At 44.4% G+C, this 26,897-nt stretch overlaps 1 protein-coding gene across 2 annotated transcripts in view; it reads left to right on the top strand.

Moving 5' to 3' along the window:
- Window positions 1-26,897, top strand: part of PPA1 (inorganic pyrophosphatase 1) — a 167,889-nt gene that overhangs the window by 82,810 nt on the left and 58,182 nt on the right. For both annotated transcript variants that reach the window (XM_030203501.1, XM_030203502.1), the window contains one exon: window positions 24,921-24,974. In XM_030203501.1, the coding sequence (XP_030059361.1) occupies window positions 24,921-24,974 (54 nt within the window). The remainder of the gene's footprint in view (window positions 1-24,920; window positions 24,975-26,897) is intronic.

The raw sequence follows: 26,897 nt of genomic DNA, 5'->3' as shown, positions 1-26,897 counted from the left end.
GAAATTTTAATGCGAGGTCTGTAATGCCTGGTTGGAGCTCATTCCATGTTGGAAATACTGGCTGGCTGCTCCCCTCTCCGCTCTGACAGCACAGTTGAAATTTCATACCATCTCCTCGACCAAACCTTTCTCTGCTTCCTATTTGAACTGTAGCTTGGGGGGGGGGGGGGGGGATGCTGGATCTGCACCATGTACCGGAGGGAACTGCTAGTACTGGAAGAACTTTACAGCAGTTGCAGTCCGCTTGTATCTGGAGCTGTGCAGCAGCCACCTGGATCATTCTTTTATTTTATGGCCCGGAGTTAGGCAGCGACTTTTTAAGTGGATCTTTTGCATTGGGTTCCTGGAGGTTTTAAATTAGGCACTTTGTCTGCTCCTTAAAAAAAAAAAAAAAAAAAAAAAAATATATATATATATATATATATATATATATATATATATATATACATAGTAACATAGTAGATGACGGCAGAAAAAGACCTGCATGGTCCATCTAATGGTTTGGAGTGACCTCTGGTCTGCTGCCTCCTCCGATCTCCAGGCAGGACCCTTCACCCTCCCCCAGACATACCTACTAGCTCAGAACCTACTTGCTACTCATCTGGTGCCAGGAGTTGCCAAAGCTATGCCGGACCAGAAGCTATGATTTCTCCCTCCCCCCCCCCCCCCCAAAAAAAAAAAAAAAAGGCTACCTCTACTTTCATACAGGCAGCTTGTTTGCATGTATGACAGTCAGCTGTGGCATGCGCAGAGCAGCTACGCTTAGCGATGGGCTACTCTGCGCATGCTCGGCTTGCCGACTGTCTTCCCCCATATTGCATGCAAATGAGAAATTACACTTCAAAACAAGTGCTCCTTAGAATCGATAAGATCAATTAATACCTCTATGGCACTTTAAATTTTTCAACACAGTCGTTTTAAAGAATATAATAATCTTGACTTCAGATTTCCGGTGGGTTTATTAATTATTTGCTTCATAAACTTCACCTCTCCGCTGTACCTTTGTTGTAACAGCGGGAATCCTCATTAGTCGAGATTAATGGTTTTTACTTATTCACTTTTTTTCTTATTCATCCCTTTTAATATCTCTCAGTTTTACACTTATCTTATCTTCCAGGCTTTCTCTCTGGTTTGCTCAAACCAGAGCAAAAAACCAGATTGGTTGGTGGGGATGGGGTTCGAGGAACAGGTGGTGCATTTCGAGGAGGAAAGAAGATGGGCGGTTTCCTCTTCGGTGATATCAGGAAAAGAGGAGAAGGAGGCATGGGTTGGTTTGTTGAGGGAGTGGGCTATAGGGTGAAGAGGAGGAGATGGTTTGGTGGTGAATTCGAGGTTGATCTTCTGCACCTTGTCGCGGAAGTAGGCAGCCAGTGATTGAGGAGACAGTGAGGGGGGGGGGTGGGAGCGGAGGGGACTTTGAGGAGGGAGTTAAGGGTGGCAAAGAGACAACGAGGGTTAGAGCTGAGGGAATTAGTCAATTGGGTGTAGTTGTCCTGTTTGGCGAGGAATAAGGAGGACTGGAAGGAGGATAGCATGAATTTGTAGTGAATGAAATCAGTGTGGGTGCGAGATTTCCTCCAGAGGCGTTCAGCCGATCGGGCGCAAGAGCGAAGGTATCGGGTGCAAGGGGTCAGCCAGGGCTGGGGATTAGTACGCCTTGTGGGACAGGAGATGGATGGTGCAAGGGCGTCCAGTGCAGAGGAGAGGGAGGCATTGTAAGTGGAGAGAGCCTTGTCAACAGACTCGGAGGACAAGATGGAAGGGAGGAGATCAGAGATACTAGAGGATAAGGTGGGAGGATCGACAGCCTTGGAGATTCCTGGAAGTAGTGGTTAGTGTAGGGCGGGACTGAGGGGGAGGGTGATGAAGTGTGAAGGTGATCAGGTGATGGTCAGAGAGAGGAAGAGCTGAGGCGCAGAAATTGGAGGGTGAGCAGGTAGAGGAGAGTACGAGATCAAGACAGTGGCCAGATTGGTGAGTAGGGGTGGTGGAGCTCAGCTGGAGGTTGAAGGAGGATGTCAGAGAAAGGAACTGAGAAGCGTATGAGTCAGATGGGTTATCAGTGTGTATGTTAAAATCTCCAAGAATGAGGGATGGGGAAGAGGGCTCAAGAAAAACAGAGACCTATGCATCGAAGTCGGTCAGGAAGGAGGGGAGGGACTTGTCAGGGGGGTGGTAAATGACTGCAACTCTGAGTGGCATCAGGTAGAATAGATGGATGGAGTGAACTTCAAAGGATGAGAAGCGGTGAGACTGCGGTAGGAGGAGAGGTTGAAAACTACAGGAGGGCGAAAGTAGTAACCCGACGCCGCCACCGCGGCCAACTGGGCGGGGAGAATGGGAGAAGAGAGAACCTCCATGGCATAGGGCCGCGGCTGAGGCAGAGTCGTCAGGGGAGAGCCAGGTTTCAGTTAGGGCGAGCAGTTGAAGGGAACGGGAGATGAAGAGATCATGGGTGAAGGAAAGTTTGTTGCATACAGAATGGGTATTCCACAGGGCACACGAGAAGGGGAGGGAGGAGGGGAATAGAGATGAGATTGGAGACATCCCGGAAACGTTTGCATGGATAAGACGAGGACAGGTGTGGGGGACCTGGATTGGGATTGATGTCACCGGCAGATAGCAGAAGAAGGAGCAAAAGAGTGCGGAGAAGGGAGGGGGAGGTAGGGCGACGAAGGCGACGAAGACGGGGTGCGCTTAGGAGGAATGGGGATGGGTTAATGGCAGGAAGGAAGTGATGAAGGTTGAGGGCTAGGAGGGAGGAGGGGGATAGGAGAGATGGTGAAGGGATGGGTGGGGGTGGGTAGGGTGTTGCAGTAGTGAGCAGGACGGGAGAGGACATGGATGGGCAGTGAGTCCTTGTGGTAGACAGTGGAGGGGGAGAAGATTAGGAAGGGATAGGGCGATGAGGAGATTGTGTATAGGGGCCATAAGTAGTGACTGAGGTGCAAATGTAGTGATTGAGGGGAATGGCAGGTGGGGAGGTGGGTAGAGGGGCTGGCAGGTGGGTAGGTAGGTTGATGGGTGGGCAGGTAGGTTAATGAGCAGGTTGATGGGCTGGAAGGCAGGCAGGTGATGGATGAGCTGGGAGGCAGGTAGGTGAATGGGCTGGCAAGCCGGCAGGCGGGGAGGCAGTTAGGTAGTTGTGCAGGCTTGAAGGCAGGCAGGTGGTTGGTGAGCTGAAAAGCATGCAAGGCTGCGACGTGGTCTTCAGTCCACACTTTCACATCTCACTACTGCCTTCAGCAGGATACCCGACGCGACAGTCGGTTTGGGCAGTCGGTGCTGCAAAATCTGTTTGGGGTTTAGAATCCAGCTCCACCCCCCTAGGCCCATTTTTTGTTCTGTTCAACTCTCAGTTAGGTGTTTTCTTTATAGGTCAATCTTTGTTATGTCCTCACCGTTGCGAGGCCCAATTGACCATTGTTCATTGTTTTGAGTGAGCCTGGGGGCTAGGGTTACCCCATCAGTGAGAACAAGCAGCCTGCTTGTCCTTGGAGAAGATGAAGATACTTAACCTGTAGCAGGTATTCTCCGAGGACAGCAGGCTGATTGTTCTCACATACCCGCCTGCCTCCCCTTTGGAGTTGTCTTTCCTTTTTTGCTTTATCAAACTGACGGGGCTCTCGCACGACGGGCGGGAAGCTGATGGCCGCGCATGCGCGGTACGGGCGCCCGCGCGCGATCAAAGGCTCTAGCAAAGTTTGTTGCTAGGAAGATTCCGGTCTCGGGGCTGCCGTGGACGTCACCCATCAGTGAGAACAATCAGCCTGCTGTCCTTGGAGAATACCTGCTACAGGTATGTATCTTCATTTTACTTCTCCCTAGTTTTCTGTTTTAGTACTGATGGATTATGAATGCACATTTGTAATCTGTTTAGGATTATAGGTGGAATATAAATATCTCTCTATATAAAACGCACCTCCAACGTTCGAATGAAGCCTCTGTTAGCCAAAAGTGAAGGGGGTGAGATCGCATTGTGTCTGCCCCGCCCACGCGTCAAACGTGATGACGTCGAGGGCGGAGCAATGACACTCAACCAATCGCAACGCTCGGCAGCGAAGCGTCAGGGAAGGAGGCGGCGCTCTCAGCGTCTAGCCTTCCCTTCGCTGTGTTCCGCCTTCTTCTGACGTCAAGGATGACGTCAAAAGAAGGCGGAACACAGCGAAGGGAAACCTAGACGTCGGGAGCACCGCCTCCTTCCCTGACGCTTCGCTGCCGGAACCGCCACGGAGGTACATTTAAAAACAAGAAAAAAAAAACATGTTGGGGGGAGCGAAGAGGGTGGCCACAAAAGAAAAACAATGGGAGCGGGAGGGCAGGGGAGAAACGACACCATGGATGCGAAGGGGGGGGGGGGGGAGAAGAGGGCGGCCCAGGCTGGGAGTGGGACATGGGAGAGAGAGGAGCATGGATGCAAGGGGGGGTCATGGAAGGGAGACAGGGGACTTGCTGGAAAAGGATGAATGGAGGGGGCAGGGGACAGAGGAGCATGGATGGGCATGGATTGGGAGGGCAGGACTCAGGGAGAGAGGGAAATTGCTGGAAAGGGATGAATGGAGGGGGCAGGGGACAGAGGAGCATGGATGGGCATGGATTGGGAGGGCAGGACTCAGGGAGAGAGGGAAATTGCTGGATAGGGATGAATAGAGGGGACAGATGGGCATGGATGGATATGGATTGCAGGGCAGGCCTCAGGGAGACAGGGCAATTGCTGGATAGGGAAAAATGGAGGGGCCAGGTGACAGATGAGCATGGATGTGCATGGATTGGAAGGGCAGGACTCAGGGAGACGGGAATTGCTGAATAGGGATGAATGGAGGGGACAGATGGGCATGGATGGATATGGATTGCAGGGCAGGCCTCAGGCAGAGAGGGGAAATGCTGGATAGGGAAAAATGGAGGGGCCAGGTGACAGATGAGCATGGATGGGCATGGATTGGAAGGGCAGGACTCAGGGAGAGGGGAATTGCTGGATAGGGATGAATGGAGGGCACAGATGGGCATGGATGCATATGGATTGCAGGGCAGGCCTCAGGCAGAGAGGGGAATTGCTGGATAGGGATGAATGGAGGGGCCAGGTGAAAGAGGAGCATGGATTGGAAGGGCAGGACTCAGGGAGAGGGGAATTGCTGGATAGGGATGAATGGAGGGGACAGATGGCCATGGATGGATATGGATTGCAGGGCAGGCCTCAGGCAGAGAGGGGAAATGCTGGATAGGGAAAAATGGAGGGGCCAGGTGACAAAGGAGCATGGATGGGCATGGATTGGAAGGGCAGGACTCAGGGAGAGGGGAATTGCTAGATAGGGATGAATGGAGGGGACAGATGGCCATGGATGCATATGGATTGCAGTGCAGGCCTCAGGGAGACAGCGGAATTGCTGGATAGGGATGAATGGAGGGGCCAGGTGACAGAGGAGCATGGATTGGACTCACACTTTCACTCTGACTCTCAAACACTCACTCTCACATACACTCTCCCAAACACACACACTCCGAGGAAAACCTTGCTAGCGCCCATTTCATTTGTGTCAGAAACGGGCCTTTTTTACTAGTTTTAAATAAATTAACCAACCCCTTGTATCAAAACACCCTCCCCCCATCTCCCACCAAAGTGGCAGTCCACTGTGACTGACATTACTCTGTAGAATATTATGGCAGAGCTCCTAAATTTGATGGATCTTCTGAAGGATTACTTTGCAGCATTTACAGAGCTCAGGGGCAAGCTTGGTGGTATCAAATGCCGACTAGATAAAATGCAAAATACATCAATGCTCACGTTAAAATGCACTACAAACACTGAGGTCCTATCTCAAGTTTAACAGAAGATGAAAACAATTGAGATCCTGCAAAAGGATTGTGACTATCAAAATGACCACTCTAAACCAGTGGTTCTCGGCTCAGTCCTTGGGACACACCTAGCCAGTCTGGTTTTCAGGATATCTCTGAATATAAGTACATAAGTATTGCCATACTGGGACAGACCAAGGGTCCCTCAAGTCCAGCATCCTGTTTCCAACAGTGGCCAATCCAGGTCACAAATACCTGGCAAGATCCCAAAAAAGTACAAAACATTTTATACTGCTTATCCCCAGAAATAGTGGATTTTCCCCAAGTCCAATTTAGTAATAGTCTATGGACTTTTCCTTTAGGAAGCCGTCCAAACCTTTTTTAAACTCTAAGCTAACCGCCTTTACCACATTCTATGGCAATGAATTCCAGAGTTTAAATTACACGTTGAATGAAGAAATATTTTCTCTGATTCATTTTAAATTTACTACTTTGTAGTTTCATCACATGCCCCCAAGTTCTAGTATTTTTGGATAGCGTGAACAGACACTTCATGTCTACCCGTTCAACTCCACTCATTTTATAGACCTCTACTATCATGTCTCCCCTCAGCCACCTTTTCTCCAACCCTCGCAGCTGCTCCTCTTAAGTTTTTTTTTTTCCACTGTTCTTATTTTATCATAGTCTCGTTTTTTAAAGTTAAACGCTAACGTATTGATTTCCTATGTATACTTTAAAGCTAATATCAAATCTGATCATATTATGATCACTGTTATCAAGCGGCCCCAGCACCATTACCTCCCGCACCAGATCATGCGCTCCATTAAGAACTAGGTCTAGAATTTTTCCTTCTCTCTTCGGCTTCTATACCAGCTGCTCCATAAAGCAGTCCTTGATTTCGTCAAGGAATTTTACCTCCATAGCATCTGATGTTACATTTACCCAGTCAATATTGGGGTAATTGAAATCGCCCATTATTATTGTGTTGCCCAGTTTGTTTGCGTCCCTAATTTCCTTTAACATTTCTGCATCTGTCTGTTCATCCTGGCCAGTGGGATGGTAGTACACTCCTATCACTATCCTTTTCCCTTTTACACATGGAATTTCAATCCATAGTGATTCCAAGATGTGTTTTGTTTCCTGCAGAATTTTCAATCACTTTGATTCAAGGCTCTCCTTAATATATAATGCTACCCCCTCCACCAATTCAATCCACCCTATCAGTACGATATAATTTGTACCCCGGTATGACAGTGTCCCACTGGTTATCCTCCTTCCACCAGGTCTCAGAGATGCCTATTATATCTAATTTTTCATTTAGTGCCGTGTATTCTAACTCGCACATCTTATTTCTTAGGCTCCTGGCATTCGCATATAGACATTTCAAACTATGTTTGTTGTTCCTATTTACATCATGCTCAGTACTTTAGGAAGCTGTATCAGGCCTTTGGCATTTTTATACTGGCATTGGACCACCAGCTTCTGACTTTATCAGCTCTTTTAATGTGATGCCAGAAGTAGCTGCCTATGGGCAAATCTAGGCCTGACTTTTAGGAGAATATAGGAAGATTGAATTGGATGCAGAGAGGTTAGGGGACGGTTAGTGTACTGACGAGAAGAGGGGTTACTTGGTGATAACATTTCTTCCCCTAATGCTGTTAAATAGCTTAATTTTGAATAGCTGTGCTAGAAATAATTTCATGAGAAATTGGAGAATAAGTTGCAGCTTCCTGAGTGGGAGGTAAAGAGTGGATAAAGGTTCTGACGGTGTGTTAGCAAAAAAAAAAAAAAAAAAAAGAAATATGGTGGTAGTGATTTAGTGTGGAGATGGACAAAGTTTGGCCTACGGGAGATTTTAATCTCAACTGCATTGGCAAGTCAGATCTCGGCAGCATTTAGCATAGTTGCAGTGGTTGCGTCTTCTAATTTCGATGAGGAACTGGGAGCTCAAGAGTGGGGGAGAAAGAGACTACTGTGCATCAGTGTGGAGGAGGCAAACCCCTTCTTTCATCCTCCTTATCTCCAGATTTGTTTCCCTGACCCAGCAACACAAGGCATCACCTACTGTTGCTCTCAGCCTAAAATGTGGGCTGCCTCTTTCATAGAAAAGTGGCATATCATAGCAGTGTTCAGAGAGTGAGAGAGAGTGGAAACAAAAGATTCCCCACCTCCCCCAAAAGAGAATCCAACTGCAATAGAGAAATAAAACTAAGCAGTGAGCTCAACCAAATTTATTCAGAATATATGTGTAAAAAGGTGCTGAACAATTTGTTTGTAACCAGACCCTTTGTCTCAATTGTCCATTAACTTCTCTCCTTCTCTGCTCATATCCAGCAGATTGCCAAGACCTGTCGTTTCTTTCTTTACAACATCCATAAAATCCGCCCCTTTCTTTCCGAGCACTCTACCAAAACCCTCATCCACACCCTTGTCACCTCTCGTTTAGACTACTGCAATCTGCTTCTTGCTGGCCTCCCACTTAGTCACCTCTCCCCTCTCCAGTCGGTTCAAAACTCTGCTGCCCATCTCATCTTCCGCCAGGGTCGCTTTACTCATACTACCCCTCTCCTCAAGACCCTTCACTGGCTCCCTATCCGTTTTCGCATCCTGTTCAAACTTCTTCTACTAACCTATAAATGTACTCACTCTGCTGCTCTCCAGTATCTCTCCACACTTGTCCATCCCTACACCCCTTCCCGTGCACTCCGCTCCATGGATAAATCCTTCTTATCTGTTCCCTTCTCCACTACTGCCAACTCCAGACTTCGCGCCTTCTATCTCGCTGCACCCTACGCCTGGAATAAACTTCCTTAGCCCCTACGTCTTGCCCCATCCTTGGCCACCTTTAAATCTAGACTGAAAGCCCACCTCTTTAACATTGCTTTTGACTCGTAACCACTTGTAACCACTCGCCTCCACCTACCCTCCTCTCTTCCTTCCCGTTCACATTAATTGATTGATTTGCTTACTTTATTTATTTTTTGTCTATTAGATTGTAAGCTCTTTGAGCAGGGACTGTCTTTCTTCTATGTTTGTGCAGCGCTGCGTATGCCTTGTAGCGCTATAGAAATGCTAAATAGTAGTAGTAGTTAGCTCAGTATTTCATTCAGCTGACTTGGCAGTAGTGAGGTTGAAGGTTTTATTTGGGGGGTGGGGGGCATTCTTTAAGTAGCATGTGTTGATCCTTTAGAGGGTAAGACTGGGAATAGCTGAGGAAGAAATTCAGAATGCACTGAAGTAATGTATAGCTGTTTACAAATGAAAGATCTGGTTTGAGAGGCTGCTCGTTGGGGATGCCATAGCTCTTGCTTATAACATATTTATCAGGCATAGAGAGACAGGGTGTGTTATATCCTGTAGATATGTAAGAAGGACTTTGAACTGAGTTCAGAGCAGCTTTGATAAGAGGAAGTAAATCTACAGAACAGTATTTCAGTGGTAATGAACTTAGAGGGGGGTCATTGCTCAGGTATATAAACATAATGGGACTTGTTTCTTTAGTTAAATTTTAACTCCTAATCTACCCTGGTTTAATCCCCCCCTTCCAGTGTTCTTGCTGTGAAGGTGGGTTCAGGCTGTAGGTCTGCCTGAGCCAAGGAGGTTACCTTCTAAGCCAAAGGTGGGCAAACGTTGGTCCACCAGATCGGATCACGTTACACCCATATTGATCAATTTCTATTGTTTACCCATTAAAGCCCAAATTATTTTTAAGCTTGCATGTTGGGCATATAAAATGATCTATGGTGTATGTCCAGAAGACATTTTCTTTATTTTCATTTCTGTTATCTCCTATTTCATCATGTGCTATAGATTCATGTCACCTTTATTTTCCATCATTTGTAAAAGTAGGATTTAAGAAATCTCCTTTGACATCATTTCCATATCAGGCAGTTTCAACATGGTGTTCACTCCCAGTTAATATTAGAAAGATAATTCTTTCCTACTGTTTTAGTACACAAGTACTGCCATACTGGGAAAAGACCAAGTGTCCATCAAGCCCAGCATCCTGTCTCCAACAGCGGCCAATCCAGGCTTCAAGAACCTGGCAACCCCCCCCCCCCCCCCCCCCCCCAAAAAAAAAAAAAAAATTAATAATGTTCAATGGACTTTTCCCTCAGGAATCTGTCCAAACCCCCTTTAAATTCCAGCTGCTGTCACTACATTCTCCGGCAACGAGTTCCAGAGTCTAACTACACGCTGAGTAAAGAAAAACTTTCTCCTATTTGTTTTAAATCGACCATATTCTAGCTTCATCTTGTGTCCCCTGATTTTGTTGTTGTTTGAAAGTGTAAGCATACGCTTCACATCTGTCCGCTCTACTCCACTCATTATCTTGTAGACTTCTATCATATCACCCCTCAGCTGCCTTTTCTCCAAGCTGAAGAGCCCTAACCTTCTCAGCCTTTCCTCATAGGGAAGTCGTTCCATTCTCTTTATCATTTTCGTTGCCCTTCTCTGCACCTTTTCTAATTCCTTTATATCTTTGAGATGCAGCGACCAGAATTGGACACAATACTCGAGGTGCGGTTGCACCATGGAGCGATACAACAGCATTATAACATCCTCGTGTTTGTTTTCCATCCCTTTCCTAATAATACTCAACATTCTGTGCGCTTTCTTAGCCGCCGCAGCAGCACACTGAGCAGAAGTTTTTAACGTCTTATCCACGATGACTCCCATATCCCTTTCTAGGTCCGTAACTCCTAACGCGGAACCTTGCATGACATAGCTGTAATTCGGGTTCGACTTACCCACATGCATCACTTTGCACTTGTCAACATTAAACTTCAATTGCCACTTGGACGCCCAATCCCCCAGTCTCGCGAGGTCCTCCTGTAATCTTTCACACTCCTCCTGCGACTTGACGACCCTGAATAATTTTGTGTCATCTGTGAATTTAATTACCTCACTAGTTACTCCCATCTCTAGGTCATTTATAAATATGTTAAAAAGCAGCGGTCCCAACACAGACCCCTGAGGGACCCCACTAACTACCCTTCTCCACTGAGAATACTGACCAACCCTACTCTTTGCTTCCTATCTTTCAACCAGCAATTAATCCATAGTAATACCCTACCTCTGATCCCATGACTCTCCAGTGCCTTCAGGAGTCTTTCATGAGGCACTTTGTCAAATGCCTTTTGAAAATCCAGATACACAATATCCACCAGCTCCCCATTGTCCACATGTTTGTTCACCCCCTCAAAAAAATGCAGTAGATTGGTGAGGCAAGACTTCCCTTCACTAAATCCGTGCTGACTTTGTCTCATCAGCCCATGTTTTTGTATGTGCTCTGTAATTTTATTCTTGATAATAGCCTCTACCATTTTGCCCGGTACCGACGTCAGACTCACCGGTCTATAATTTTCTGGATCTCCTCTGGAATCTTTTTTAAAAATCGGCGTAGCATTGGCTACCCTCCAGTCTTCCGGTACCACACTCGATTTTAGGGATAGATTGCATATTACTAACAGTAGCTCTACAAGTTCATTTTTCAGTTCTATTAATACTCTGGGATGAATACCATCAGGTCCTGGTGATTTACTACTCTTCAGTTTGCAGAACTGACCCATTACATCCTCCAAGTTTACAGAGAATTTGTTTAGTTTCTTCGACTCGCCTGCTTCAAATATGCTTTCCGGCACCGGTGTCCCTCCCAAATCCTCCTCGGTGAAGACCGAAGCAAAGAATTCATTTAATTTCTCCGCTACGGCTTGGTCTTCCCTGATTGCCCCTTTAACACCATTTTCGTCCAGCGGTCCAACCGATTCTTTAGCCGGCTTCCTGCTTTTAATGTATCTAAAAAAAATTTTTACTATGTATTTTCGCTTCTAACGCTAACTTTTTCTCAAAGTCCTTTTTTGCCCTCCTTATCTCCGCTTTGCATTTGGCTTGGCATTCCTTATGTTTTATCTTGTTACCTTCAGTTAGTTCTCTTCTCCACTTTCTGAATGATTGTTTTTTTGGTTATAATGACTTCGTTTACCTTACTGTGTAGCCAAGCCGGCTGACATTTGGTCTTTTTTCCACTTTTTCTAATACGCGGAATATATTTGTCCTGTACCTCCAGGATGGTGTTTTTAAACAGCATCCACGCCTGATGCAAGTTTTTTACCCTGCGAGCTGCACCTTTCAGTCTTTTTCACCGTTTTTCTCATTTTGTCGTAATCACCATTTCTAAAGTTAAACGCTAGTGTATTTGATTTCCTAAGTTCACTTACTTCAATGCCAATATCAAAACTGATCATATTATGATCACTGTTATCAAGCGGCCCTCGCACTGTTAACCCCCGCACTAGATCATGAGCTCCAGTAATGACTAAGTCTAGTATTTTTCCTTCTCTTGTGGGCTCCTGAACCAGCTGTTCCATGAAGCTGTCCTTGATTTCATCAAGAAATTTCACCTCCCTAGCATGTACCGATGTTACATTAACCCAGTCTATATGTGGGTAATTGAAATCACCCATTAATATTACATTGCCCAATTTATTCGCTTCCCTAATTTCTTTTGACATTGCTGCGTCCGTCTGCTCGTCCTGGCCAGGCGGACAGTAGTACACTCCTATCACCGTCCTTTTCCCCTTTTCACGTAGAATTTCAATCCACAAAGATTCCAATAGGGGTTTTGTATCCTGCAATATTTGCAGCCTCTCTGAGTCAAGGTTCTCATTTACATACAGTGCTACCCCGCCTGCGGTTCAGCCTCCGATGCCGCATGCGGCCCCTGTGTCAACTGCCACCCAAGCCAACACTCCCTCGATGTGATGGAGGAAGCTTTGCACTCCCTCGAAGTCGATGGAGGAAGCTTTGCAGGAGCTGACTTCTTGACGCCACTCTCGAGGACGTGGTTCCTCCAAGTCAAGGCAGGTTCGGTCTCGACACTTCCATCGGGAGGTGTTGTCTGACATGGAAGAGGAGCGCTCATGGGATTCAGAGGAGGATCCAAGATACTTTTCTTCTGAGTCCTATGGAATGTCCTCTGAATCCTGCCCTCCACCTGAAAGGAGAAAGTCTCCTCCGGAGAGCCTTTCATACACTTTTGTTAAGGAAATGGTTGATGCCATTCCATTTCCTTTGGAAGTGGAGGATGAGCTCAGGTCCAAGATACTAGAGGTCCTGGACTGCACATCTCCTCCTAAAGAGGCTGTGACTGCCTCTTTCCACGAGATACTTGGGGAAGTCCTCGTCAGGAACTGGGAGTCCCCTCTGTCGTGCCCAAGAAGACTGACACCCAGTATCGGATCCACAGTGCACCTGGTTTTGATAAGCCTCAGTTTTCTCACAATTCCATGGTGGTGAAATCCACTCTCAAAAGAACCAGGAGTTCCAGGGACTATGCCTCGGCACCCTGAGACAGAGAATCTAGAACCCTGGATTCTTTTGGGAGGAAGATGTACCAGGCTTCAATGCTCGTTTCCCGAATATAATCATACTAGCTCTTCATGAGCATCCAGTTGGGAAACTCAGTGCGCAAGTTGTCCATCCTGGCTGAGACGCTCTTTGGAGCAGGCCGAGTCAGTTCACCAGCTGGTCAAGCAGCAGAAGGTGTGCCAAAAGTTCCTGGCCAGGAGCACTTACAACACTTTTTTGATGTGGTATCCAGGATTTCTGCTCAAAGTATAGCAATGAGCAGACTCTCATGGCTGCATGTTTTTGACTTGGAACAATCTGTTCAGCAGAGTTTGGTGGATGCCCCATGCCAGGGGGATAATATTTGTGGAGAGAAGGTTGAGGAGGTCACAGACCAAATCAAAAAATACACTGAAACCATCTCTTCTTTCTCCCGCCAGGCACCTTTTGCATCAGCCTCCTCAGTTATGAGGACTTTTGGCAAGCCAAGGAGGAGTTCCTATTAGTATCCTAGGCGTAGGTACAACTCTTTGGCTCGCCAGCTTACTTGGGCTGAACTCCAGCACACTCGTTCATGTCAACAGTATGCACTTAAGTCCCCTGCTGCTCCCCAGGCAAAGCAAAGAACACGAGCTTTTGACTGGCTCTAGCAGAGCATAGCCGCAGTAAAACTATCTATCCCGGACTCTTATAACCCCTGCTACAAGTCCTCACATATCCTCCCAGTCCCCCTGAGTTTTATCTTTTATACTCTGCTATTTAATGACCTAATAAAGTCCCATAGAATTGTGCAGTTTGGGAAGACCTGCACATGCACAGTGGTGTTGCTTCAATGCTTCTAGAAGACTTTAATAAAACTAAAGAAAGAAAGAAGCTGTTCCCCTTCAGACTTATAGCTTCACCAGTTTAGAAGAATTTATCATGTGGTCCATGGAGAACACGTGCTGCAAGTAAGTAATTTGTCTAGTAATTCTACTGTGTCATACATAATAACGTTGGTGTTACTTCCATGAAAGGTAATTTTTTTGTTTGTTTTTGTTCTCCTACTTTTACTTCATTTTAAAATGCAGTGTATGGAAGAGTAATTGTAATAAGCCATGAAATGATTTCTTAACATTTTTAGAAAACACAAAGATAGGAGAGATGGAGGGGCATAATCAAACGGCGCTGGCAAAATCGATCGCCGGCGATCTATTTTGGCGGCGCCGCAACAGCTGGCCGGAACCGTATTATCGAAAAAGATGGCCGGCCAACTTTTGTTTCGATAATACGGTTGGGGCCGGCCAAATGCCACAGATCGCCAGGTTTGAGATGGCCGACTTTGTTTTTCAGCGATAATGGAAACTGGAACTGGCCATCTCAAACCCGGCCAAATCCAAGGCATTTGGCCGTGGGAGGGGCCAGCATTCGTAGTGCACTGGTACTTCTGGATGTTTAGATCTTGCTGATCAGTTATGTTATGACTTACTTGTTCAGGAGTGCTGTATTTTGTGATACTGTTTTGAGAAATGTTCAAGAAAGACTTCATACAAATGAAAAAAGTCCCTGCCGTGCATTTTCCCTTGATGGCCGTCCCTGACGTGCACTTCCCTTAATAGCCATCTTTCTCTCCGAAAGTGCACTTCTCTTAATGGCCGTCTTTCTCCCTGAACAGGGAAATCAAATGTTTTTGCACACTGCTTTTTTTATAGTAACAGTGATATTTGAACCAGCCACCTCTGCATTACAAGACCAGTGATGTAACCACTTGGCCGCAGCTCCACTTACTTGGGTGTCCCTCCCTTTTGATTATACCCCTCCAGGTCTCTCTCAGCCACTCACAGACAGCTTAATGCACTGTGATTGGCTGAGAGAGACCTGAAGGGGTATAATCAAAAGGGAGGGACAGCCAAGTAAGTGGAGCTGTGGCCAAGTGGTTACATCATGGCTCTTGTAATGCAGAAGTGGCTGATTCAAATCCCACTGTTACTACTAAAAAAACTGTGAGCAAAAACTGTTTTGATTTCCCTGTTTGGGGAGAAAGCCGGCCATTAAGAGAAGTGCACTTTTGGAGAAAAAGACGGCCATCAAGAGAAAGACGGCTATTAAGGGAAGTGCACGTCAGGCACGGCCAACAAGGGAAAATGAACGGCAGGGACTTTTTAAATTTGTATGAAGTCTTTCTTGAACATTTCTCAAAACAGTATCACAAAATACAGCACTCCAGAACAAGTAAGTCATAACATAACTGATCAGCAAGATCCTTTTTTTTTTTTTTTTTTACGAGCTGGCCGACTGGCTTCCCCTCCTAGGAAGGAAATGTTTTAAAGTTTTGTTTTTTTTGGGTGGGAGGGGGTTGGTGACCACTGGAGGAGTATGGGGAGGTCATCCCCGATTCCTTCCGGTGGTCAGTTTGGGCATCTTTTTGAGACTTGGTCGTTAAAATAAATAGACCAAGTAAAACCGGCCAAATGCTCGTCATCGCCGGTTTTCTTTTTTCCATTATCAGCTGAAGCCGGCCATCTCGTAAGCATGCCCACATCCCGCATTCACTACCCTGCCGATATGCCCCCTTGAAGTTTAGCCGCCTCCGCGACGGAATGCCGGCGAGTGTGTCCAAAAATCGGCTTTCGATTATACCGATTTGGCCGGTTTTAGGAGATGGCCGGCCATCTCCCGATTTGTGTCGGAAGATTGCCGGCGATCTCTTTCGAAAATAAGCCTGATGTTCATCTAGGGAGCAATTTGGAGTCAATTAGGTAGGGTTTGTTCTTAAAGTTTGAAGCTCAAGGAACATGTACTGTATCATTAGAAGCAAGATTTGCAGTGGTGCAATTAGCAGTAGTCAGAATAATTTGTAGGGCTAGTGACTTCCATAGGTGTTATAGCCCTCTAAATTAGTGGAGTTGTTGCTATAGAGAGGACCTGTTCTCTAAGCAGTGGTCTACTCCCAGAAAGAAATTTCCAAAAACAAAATTGCCCCTCATAAAACAGAGCTTTTCATAAGATTGAAAGTCTTTCCCATTTTACCTTCCCCCACAAAAGATGTAACATTGCAAAAGCCCTTTTTCTTGTTCTTGTTTTCAATTTGGTTAACTTTTAACATAGTTTCTTATATCTTTTCTTTAGTTTAGCCACCCATTTATTTATCCCAACTGACTGTACCACACATCTTGTTCCCATGTATATATCTGCAGTTGGCCCCTCAGCTATATGGTAAGCTGTATTGTAGAAAAGCATTAGTACCATAGCAATGTTATTTGAATGTTCTAATTGTGTGCTTATTAGATATTCCGCTATTATGCTTACATTATATTATATCTCTATTTGAATGTCAGTGCTGTTAAATGTGTATATTTTTTATCCTGTTTCATGGTAGTCCTATAGGATTTGCTGCTTTCCTCTCTTTCTGTCTCTTGTTCGTTTTACTATTGTTATGCTATTAATAAAATTTGTAAATTTGATGTTATTGTGCCTACTGTACACTACTTTGGGTGAGTCTCTTCATAAAGACGGTTATAAATCCCAATAAATAAAGTAAATGAAAGGTGTGCATCTAATACCTTGGCAGTACCATAGAATTGCTCCTGAATACTTACTTCAAACACAGATTATATGTATTTGAATTAAAAGTAAAAGTAGTGTCATAAAGGAGTCATTGTTGGTAAAAACACAAGTACTAAGTGGTCTTCATGCTTCCTCTTGTTCCTTTTTAGTTTTAACCCCAGTGACTGTACATGAAGCATTTTTCCATACATGGAGGTTAAGAATCTGATTCTGTACAGATATCTCAAAACATATTCATTGGAGGCTAGCCAGGAAAAATCAGATGGATTAGGCAGGACCACCGAAACTATTTGCACATCACAGAGATAACTGTTCTTTCACTTTCTTTTTTTAAGGAGAGGGGGGAATAAGAGTGCTTATTTTCAACTAGTAAAAGAGGCCCGTTTCCAACAGAAAGGAGTGGCGTTAGCAAGGTTCCAGGGCCCCCTCCCTACCTCTCTCCATCCTCAGAGTTCCAGGCCCCCTCCCCTCTGTGTTCCAGTCACCCCTTCCCCCTCTCTCGTCTCAGGACCCCCCCCCCCCCCCCCCCGTCCCGTGCCATCCGAGTTCCACAAGCCCACGGCTCCCTCCCTCTCTCTCTGTGGCCTCCGAGTGCAAGCAGGACATATGTGGGTGCCCCAGCCCTTCGTAAGTGCCAGCTGTTGTTTAAAACGTTTTACCTCCTGCTCCGCCGGCAACAGTGAAGTGCAGCACACATGGACACCGCTTCAGACTACCTTCACTTTCGCTTCTGTTTCAGCTGTTCCTCTGGTCCCGCCCTTCCGCAAATAGGAAATGAGGGTGGGACCAGAGGAACAGCTGAAACAGAAGCGAAAGTGAAGGTAGTCTGAAGCGGTGTCCATGTGTGCTGCACTTCACTGTTGCCGGCGGAGCAGGAGGTAAAACGTTTTAAACAACAGCTGGCACTTACGAAGGGCTGGGGCACCTGCACCCTTGCTGCTTGCATTCGGAGGCCACAGAGAGAGAGGGAGGGAGGCGCTGGGCGGCAGAAATTGGAGGGGGGGGCGTGGAACTCGGACGGGAGGGGGGGGCCTTCAGACTGGAGTTGGCCTGTGGAACTCGGACGGACGGGAGTGGAAGGAGGGAGAGAGGTCATGGAACTGGGGGGGGGGGGGCATTGCTTACTCACCTCCGGTGGCTGCTGCTGGGTTCCTTTCTCTCTCACTTCCCATTGGTCCGCCCTTTGACGTCATCCCCAGGGTGGACCAATGGAACTGTGTTACAAACCCAGGCATCCAGACGGAGGTGCAAATTCTTATATAGGACTAGTATTCAACTTGCTAGAATTTAGGAACACGGAGGGGCTTGCAAAATCATATTCAAACCAGCAAAGCATTAATTTTGTATAGTTTAAGAAAATACAGCTTCAGACAACATCCTAATACATGGCTGCCTAAAGTGGGAGCTCTGCGGAGAATCCAGCTAATTCACCTCCCTGTGGGTGTATATAGCGTTTTCCCTCCTCACAACCGAGTGGCTTGTTGGTTGTGGAGATCCCCTTGTCAAGCCAGTGGAGAGAATGTCTGCGAAGGCCCGTTCTGTGGAAGGCAAGACGCCGGTGAAGTTGGGCTTTCTGACAAGCTCCGTGTGATCAGATGGTGGAGAGGGTTGCGGATGGCGTGCAGGAGCAGAATTATGAGGCAGCTTCCTGTGAGTAGTATGCAGCAGCTGGGGGTGTTCCAGCGGGGGTGTCACCAGGAGATTTACAGAGCTGGTTCGCAGACATCAAGATCAAATTGGATTTTGTGGTCTTGGGGGCCCGAATTGAGCAGGTTGAAGCACGTGTTGATATTTCTCTGAGGATAAGCAGGCTGCTTGTTCTCACATGTTGGGTCGACGTCCACGGCGGCCCAGGAATCTGCAAAAAAACTTTGCAAGCAAAATCAAAACAAAGTCATTCCAGAGAGTTCTGTCGCGCGGGCAGCGCGCCTCTTTAGTTCTTTTTTCTCCGCGGTTAGGTGCAGCAGTGTTTCCTCTGTGCTCCGTCAGGCCCAGGAAGAGAACTATTCTTCGCGACTGAGTTTTGCTTTATTTTTGCTTTTATTTTCTTTTTTAAAAGAATAATTTAAAAAAAAAGTAGTAGTTTTCCTGTAGTTTTCTTATTTTTTGTCCACCTTTAAAGTTTCCTTTCTTTTTTGACGCGGTCAGGTTTTTCCCTTTTTTGTGCTTTTTCTTCTTTGGCACAATCACGTCATTTGTTTTCGCCGAAGCTGTTTTTTCTTCCATGTCATTGAAGACACCCAGCAGCTTCAAACAGTGTACTCTGTGCAACCGGACCATCTCAGGTACAGATACCCATGCCTGGTGTATCCAGTGCCTTGGGCCCGACCATAGCCCAGCCGCTTGTAGTCTTTTTTGTCTTTGTATGAAGAAACGGACCCAAGCGTCTCGAGAGGCCCAACAAGAGAAGCTTTTTGGGGCTCAGTCCGGTCCTTCGACATCAGTACCGAGGTCGGCGGCGTCGACATTGACAGGAACATCAACCGAGGAAAGAGGTAATGGCTACTGAGAGACCAACTTGCGCTGGGAGCAATGAGGCTTCGAGTGGGTCTCCACCTGCCTCGAGGTCTCCTTTATGCAGGCCCCCTGGGACCAACCTTTGTCAGACCCGGCCCCGAGGAGACGTGAGGATTCCATGTCCTCCTCGGTACCAAGGACTCTCGATGACGGCCGTTGAGCGAAGGGTAAGAAGCACCGTCCCATAAACCATATACTGTGCACAAAGCGTTAATTAACCAATGGAAACTGTGCAAATAACTGGTGATGCTTAAAAAAAAAACAAGGCAATGGGGTACTTAACTTTAGCTCAGACATTCCCGATGGACATCCGTTTCGCTGTCGCTTTTTCAAGGGAGAGCGCTTAACCTGGAAAAAGAATAACATCACTCTGTGCATAGCATATGGTTTATGAGATGGTGGAGGTTGTTCTCGATGATTACATTTGTCATCTACAGCCTTAAATCTGGCTCCTTAAGTTAAAAGAATTGAGTAAATAGACTGGTGATTGAGACCTTTTCCTCCTTGTCAACCTCAAGCAATAATTTAGTTTTCAGGTGGCACTATTTATGAAAAGTCTTCTGTTTGGTGAATATCTGGTCTTTGTTTTTTGTTGTAGTCAGGTCCTAATGTTGCCATTAGTTTGTGGTCCTCTTTTAAAATTATCATGGGAGCACTTACCAGTGCCTATTTTGGAGGCAGTAAGTGCTCCCGTGTTATCCATATGCTAACCCAGTTAGCGTTGGTAATGTAGATGCACTAAGTGCAGGAATGCCCCCACTGCCTTAATGTGCTGCCTCAAAATAAATTCTAAAAAAGTTTAGTGTGCTGTTAGTACAGGCACATTCTAAAATTACTGTGAGACACTGTAGCACGTCCCACACTACTCCATATTTTGCATCATTAGGTGCACATTAGCACCTAATGCAGCTTAATATACAAGGGCCTCTAAGTGATTTATGAATTCAATCTAAAATGTGGATTTTAGAAAGAAAACCCCCACACTAGATAATGTCTCCCTTAAATGTAAAATGTATACCTGAATAAAACTTGTGTGCTGGGATAATGCAACAATTTATGATTATTATTAAAATAAATTGTAGCCCTCACCTTCTGATGATCAAGGCGCATTACAAATGTACATACAATATAACATCAAATACAATACCAAAAACAAAATCTGTAAAAATAATAAAAGAAAGCGAAAATAGTAGCATATACCAGTTGTTAAGCAGTATCGACTCTTATCAAAATACTAAACATACTGAACTTGTACCACCAACATAGTTACAGTAGTCCATTTATCAGTGTTACTCTTCTGTACCATGATATGCCCATTGCAATAGATATGTTGTTTTCTAAATTCCTATGTTTTGGATATAGATCTCTGAGTAAGATGTAATGTATTAACATTGGTGCAGCTACCGAAAAAATATTCTTGCCTTGACATCACACAGTCTAGCATATTTCAAAGTAGGCACATCTGTTGTATACTGATACTTTAAAAATGCAAGCCTAAGGTAATGATAAAAAATAAATTTGATTCTTTTTCTGATATATTGGATGTCACAATCTTCTGAATTGTGGCAAACTCCTCAGTTGTCATTCCTCCCCTTGGTCGTCACCGCTGCGCCTTTTCGTTCGTTCTTGAGAGTGGAATGTGTGTGAGCGATGGCTGAAGAGAGCCTGAGGCTGTAAACTGATGCGTATTCAGTCACTGCAACCCACCTCCCATGGTTTTCAATTTCAAAACAGGAAATATGCAAGGGGAAGGGGCACTTTCAGGGACTGTGAACCTACATTTCAAATTCTCAGGCATGGGTGTGCCTCCTATGCATACACTAAGAGGGAGGACACAAGCAGCATGGGTGGGTGTGAGTTTTAGGATCTAATAATTCTGGAAGGGCTGCATTTCTTCTCTGTGCATGTAAGGTACTAATACAGACTGAAAATTTTAGCTATCACAATTGAGAACTGCTGTAGTATTCCCCAGTAATTGAAAATTGTGCTTGACCTGCTCTACATTTTGGGGGAATAAAGACTAAATTTAATAGAATGGCATCAACAGTTCTTGTATTATCCTGCAGATGTGAATGAGAATATACTGAATTTCTCAGGATCTAGTTCTCGATGGGAAAGCTGAGATTTTCAAGCACCCATGGTAAAGCGTGTTTATAAAAGAGAGAGCAACACATTTAACAAGGCTATAATTCATTCCTGTCCTGTACTGGTGGCATGAACATCAAAGATTATGGTTTGTAATCAGAACCCTTTAAAGGAATTCCAGCCTTATAACTCAGCTTCTATATGTGGCTTAATTATAACTGGTTGACCAAGGCACAAGTTAAGTAAAGTATCCCACAGAGAATCACAGTGTGTCTTGTTAGAACCAGGATTAGAACTTGAGGCCTGTGCCCTAACCATACCCTCTTTTCAGCTCTGCACTATTGTGCTTTTCCCTGTAATTATACAGTACAGCTTCAGGCACACACATTTGATGTGCCCGCATCAAATATTCTAGACCGCTGTGAAGTTAGCATACATTATTACTTTATACTTTTTAAAGCAACAACACTTGCATATGTTTTTTAAGCATTTTTTATGGACTGCATTCTTACAGTTTACAATCTTACAATGCAAGAATGAGTAACATAACGTTAAAAGATATATTTAATAGGCAAGCAATAGAGGACATTGTATGATTTATCCATAGTTGCCAATAAAAAGCTTTTGAATGCAATCAAAGAGCTGAATACTATACCAGTTTGTAAAATTATAGTGTTTGAGTTTAAAATGTGAAATATATTTAAAATTGTAATAAGGCAGGACATTTCCCTACCCCCCCCCCCCCCCCTCCCATACCCATTTGTTTCAAATCTGCTGGCACATTATGCAGTCACATGGAGCTCATGCACAATGTTTTCTAGATATTGATAGCCTACATACAAGCAAAAGTGTTCTTCAACCGAGAGATTCTATATATATTCGGCAGAAAAAATGCCATTCTCATTGGACACAAATACTGGAGCAGTGACTTCCATGGCCTTTCTCCTGAGAGAAGGAGTACTAGCCATTGCACAATGGTGACAGCTAGTAGTTGGACTCAGTGCATGTGTGTCAGTGTCCAGATGAACTAGCAGTCTATGGCCCAAAGCAGATCATCTTTTGTACGATTGACGTAATTTCTGTGTATTGCCGTTGAGGCACTCCATAGTTGACCGCCCAATTTCTGAGTTCGAAGGAAGTCCCATTACCATATTTTCTGTTGGTCTATAATTGAACAACAACCGAAAAAGATTTGTTTGACCCCTGATGCAGGCTTTGATGCTGAAACACAGCCGTGTCGGGTCGTCTTCTGATTATTAATAAAGTTGTTTGGATTTCCTCAACATCTGTCCTCGCTTTTTTGTTTCCAAAGCAGATCATGACATGAATGTTGGAACTAAAGACACTGGGTGTGCAGGCTTGTATTTTACATGCAAATTCTGCATCCTCACTATATAAATTGTTGTTCTCTTCTGTATCCCAGAGAAATTTATATCTGTGAATAACATTAAACAAGAAATAAAAATAAAGCCAAAATAATAGTCAAGCTAATATTTTGAGCTTTCTGTTAGTGCTACTTGAGAAAGCAAGGAGCAAAAAACCCTAGTTACAACACAGCCAAGCTGCATTAACAATTTAGCTATGCTTTTTCTCTTTTTTTTCTTAGCTCAGCTTAGGTATGTTGTAACTAGGGGTACAGAGACACCAATAATTTTCTCTCTCACATTTTTTTTTCTTTTGGTGGGAAAACAAATTTGTATTGTTTTGTGGGATTTTCCCCTTTGTTTTGGGTTAAAAATGACATATAATGATGGGAAATGTCATAATTTTCTATATTGTTTTAATAAATGCACATCTCTAGTTGTAACTTTGGTGATGCTTCTGTGCATTGGCCAAAGAGTAATTTCAGAAGCTGTTTCACTCTCTGGTGCTCAAGAGCTGATTTTTGTTTTGCAAAAATAATGGAATCAGCCATCGGCACTCTTTTTACAGGTGTCTTTTTGTGTGTGTGTTGGTTCTCTATAAATCTAACAGACTAATGATTTTCCTATTTTCTGTCTTTAAGGGGGGGGAACATACTTAGCATATCAGTCCCTTTGTAGCCTGTTGAATTTCTATTTTGCAGATTTAGACTCTTGGGAAGTGTTTAACAGTGATGCATAACTGAAATTCTTTTTACCTGTAACCAGTTACTCAGGGGTACTGTCTGGTGGTCTAGTCTTAAGTCAATCTGATAGTGTGGCTCTCAGTGCAACAATCTCAAAAAAAAAAAAATCTACTCTCTGTAACTACGAATTGCAGTTATCTAGCTAACAGGATTTCAGTTGGTATAGATGAACAGATTACTTTCTGGGAAACATGGAGCTATAATAGTTCTTAGTTTCTCTGAGCACTTTAACTATGATGCAGGAATCGAATAGGAGGATTTTTTGGTAGTTTCCCTACTATACTAGAACTTGGAGTAATGCACTCCACATAAAACTTGGAGCACCTTACTTGGTCCCTTTCTCATAAGCACCACAAGGGACAGAATTGGGCATTTTCCTCCCTGTGGCATTGTCCCTCTTTTGACCCTGGCTAAGTCGCCATATCGTAGCAGATTGCATATTACAGAGATTGCAGTTGATTCAGAACACAGCAGCTATACTTACCTTTTGTAAAGCCAATTTTGACTATGTGTCTCCGTTATTGATGTGATCTGCATTGGTTCCCGATGAAAGCGTGGACAGTTTAAAAATTTTTAGAGGGTCCTTGTTCAATTGATCTGACATTAATCAACTTGTTGGGTAAGATCAATGAACTTCTACTTATCTCATGCTACAATTTCCTTCTTTCAGAAGTGTCAAACTGAAAAGTTTTCAGAAGGCTTTGAAATTTCAAACAGTAAAGCTTTGGAATTTACTCCCAGTAGAAGTTAATTATGTTCTCCTTATTCATTTTCATAAGCAGCTGAAATTGTATCTGTGTTTAAAATTTTTGTTGTGAATTATAGTATTTTTGTTTAACTTATTTATCATTGTAGTTCTAGGCGGATGTTGTCCATTTCTTGTGATAGCTGTTAACCTGCTCTGAACATAAATTTAGGGAGAGATGCGGGCTATAAGTATTCATCAGCAGCAGCATCCTCAGACTCCCTAGATCAGGCAGCATCCTACCCTAGAATATTATTCTGTTGGGAAGGGGCCTGATTGTGATCACACTTCTAGCTATAGACATGGAGAAGCCTTCCAGAAAAGGCAGTATAATAAGCACTCCTCAGGAGCTTCATCAGCCAGACCAGGTAGCTGGTAAGGGCTATTTATCCATGGTACCAGTAGCAGATTTTTCATTTAAACAGGCATTGACTAATTCTGGTGCATACACATTTGGTCTTTAAGCAAAGGGGATACTACTGTACTCCTGATCAGATTTTTTTTAGGGGGGGGGGGAATTTAGGACTTTGGCTCACACCTTTTTAGTAGCACGTCAAGGCAGGTTACATTCATGTGCATTAGAAATGTTCCTTTCATTGGAAGGCAAATTTTGTACCCGAGGCACAAGGGGTCACAAGGAGTGTTGCTGGGATTAGAACCATGGCTTCCTGGTTCTCAGCTCATTGCACTAACTATTGTTACTCTTCCAAGATACTGTGGAAAGCATTTGTGGATCCCTCTTCAAGGTTGCAATTTTGACTTTGTTTTGTGTTTCAGAATGTATTTAACATGGTGGTGGAAGTACCCCGATGGACAAATGCAAAGATGGAGGTAACTGCATTTAGCTATGTTTTCATTTTGTTAAATAATTTATCATTTTAGCTTTCAGATGTATTTCACGGATGGCCTGTGCCACTGTAAATAGATCATCTTCAAATAAAAGGCCTTTTAGTGATCAGGATTTTATTACCAAAGATTAACATGTCTGTTTGACCTGCAAAGGTATGTGTGCTTTTTAAATTCAAACCCGTTAAGATTTTGATCCAGGTACAGAAATAATTAGTTATACTAAAGCAGGCATTACAACAGACTTGGCAGATCTAACTTGGCTGCAAAATGTAGAATCGGTAATGTGGCTGACCTTTTTGTTGATTGACATTAATATAAGGCATGCTGCTACGATTCTGCTCTGTTCTTAGGTCTCCTGAGATGCGCTGCATTGATGAGAACAAACTGTTCAAAACTTGTGTAGTTATGCTTGGCCTTTAAACGTTGAGTGTGCAGGTTCATTGGCAACATTCTTGAAGTGGCAATACTGACACACAGTGGCCCAAAGAAGAGATGACCATTTCTTACCTAAGCATCATGGAGGTGGAGAACCGTAGATAGTCTAAAGTTGTAACTTGTTTTAATTGAGCAAATATTCATGCGAAATAAAATTGCTTAAAACAAAACCTTGCTTAATGGAATGCTAGAAAAATGGGTTGCCAGTCTGAGATGGGCGTACTGCTGTAAAGATGGTATGCTCAAAATAAGAGACGATGCATAACATTATTACTAAAGACATTGAAATGTGGTTGAGGCTCCCCACTCCCTGTGGATGGCTGCAGGAATTTGCTGCCTTTCTGCATGACATGGAATGCTACTGTTCACCTAAAAGATCATAAGAATGTTTTAGGGATGTGCAGTCTGTTAGTACAGAAAGGGTGTGCAGTGTTTCAAAAATTTTCAGATCTGATGGCTGCCCTTTTCAGTCATAAAACCAAATGGCAGCTCGCTACCATATTTGCAGTAACATTTTGGCAGTAGATATGTGCAAGTATGTAGACAAGGTTAAGACTGTCAGTGCAGTATATCTGTTTTCAGAAGGCATGTAATAAAGTCCTTCATGAGGCATTCCTTAGGAAATGGTCCTATTACAGAGAAGTAAGTTGTGGAGTGCCCCATGGATCTGCACTGGGATCAGTGTTTGACAGATTCATTAGTGATCTGGAAAAGGGAGCAGTGAGTGAATTGATTGGGAGAGGGGGGGAACCTGTCTGTGTACAAAATTATTCAAATTAGTTGAGACATAAGCATGTTGTGAGGAACTGCAGATCTTGTGAGACTGAGAACCTGGGTATTTAAATAGCAGATTACATTTTAATGTGGACAAATACAAGTAATACATATAAGAAAATGTAATGTAAATGTTTACAATGCTAGATTCTTTGTTGGTGTCACCACTGGGAGAAAAGGACCTTGAAATCTTAGAAAATGCACAGCTTATTGTGCAGGAAAGCATATATTGACTGATATTCAGCCGGCAGCGATCAGCCTGAAAAAAAAAAGAAAAGGCTGACTGTTGCCAGTTAAATGCTGGGTTATGTTTGGGCACTGGTATTGAATATCCAGGGCTAACTGTTCACTCCTTCCCCCACTGGACCACTATAAATCTTAGAGATTGACCCAGGTGGTGGAAAAGGAGCTCTATCTTTGCCAGGGAGAAGGGTAGATCAGGTTGGTGTAGGGGGGATCGGAAGGAAGAGGAGGGGACGTTCCAGAAAGGTGTGGGAGGAGTGATCGGAGGGGCTGAACACAATTTTATAAATTATGCAGGTCCCAGTACTGGAACCCACATGGCTTACAATTTAGGACAGCTTCAAATATTAACAGCACCCGCATAACTGCCAGCTCCTCTCCAACTCCACCTCCTGTACCACCCCTGACCTGCCCACTTCAAACATGGCCAGTCAGAGCTGATGTTCAGCAACA

Source organism: Microcaecilia unicolor, chromosome 5 (assembly GCF_901765095.1).
Source record: "Microcaecilia unicolor chromosome 5, aMicUni1.1, whole genome shotgun sequence".
Classification (NCBI taxonomy): Eukaryota; Metazoa; Chordata; class Amphibia; order Gymnophiona; family Siphonopidae; genus Microcaecilia; species Microcaecilia unicolor.
This window is presented reverse-complemented; position numbering and strand designations above follow the sequence as displayed.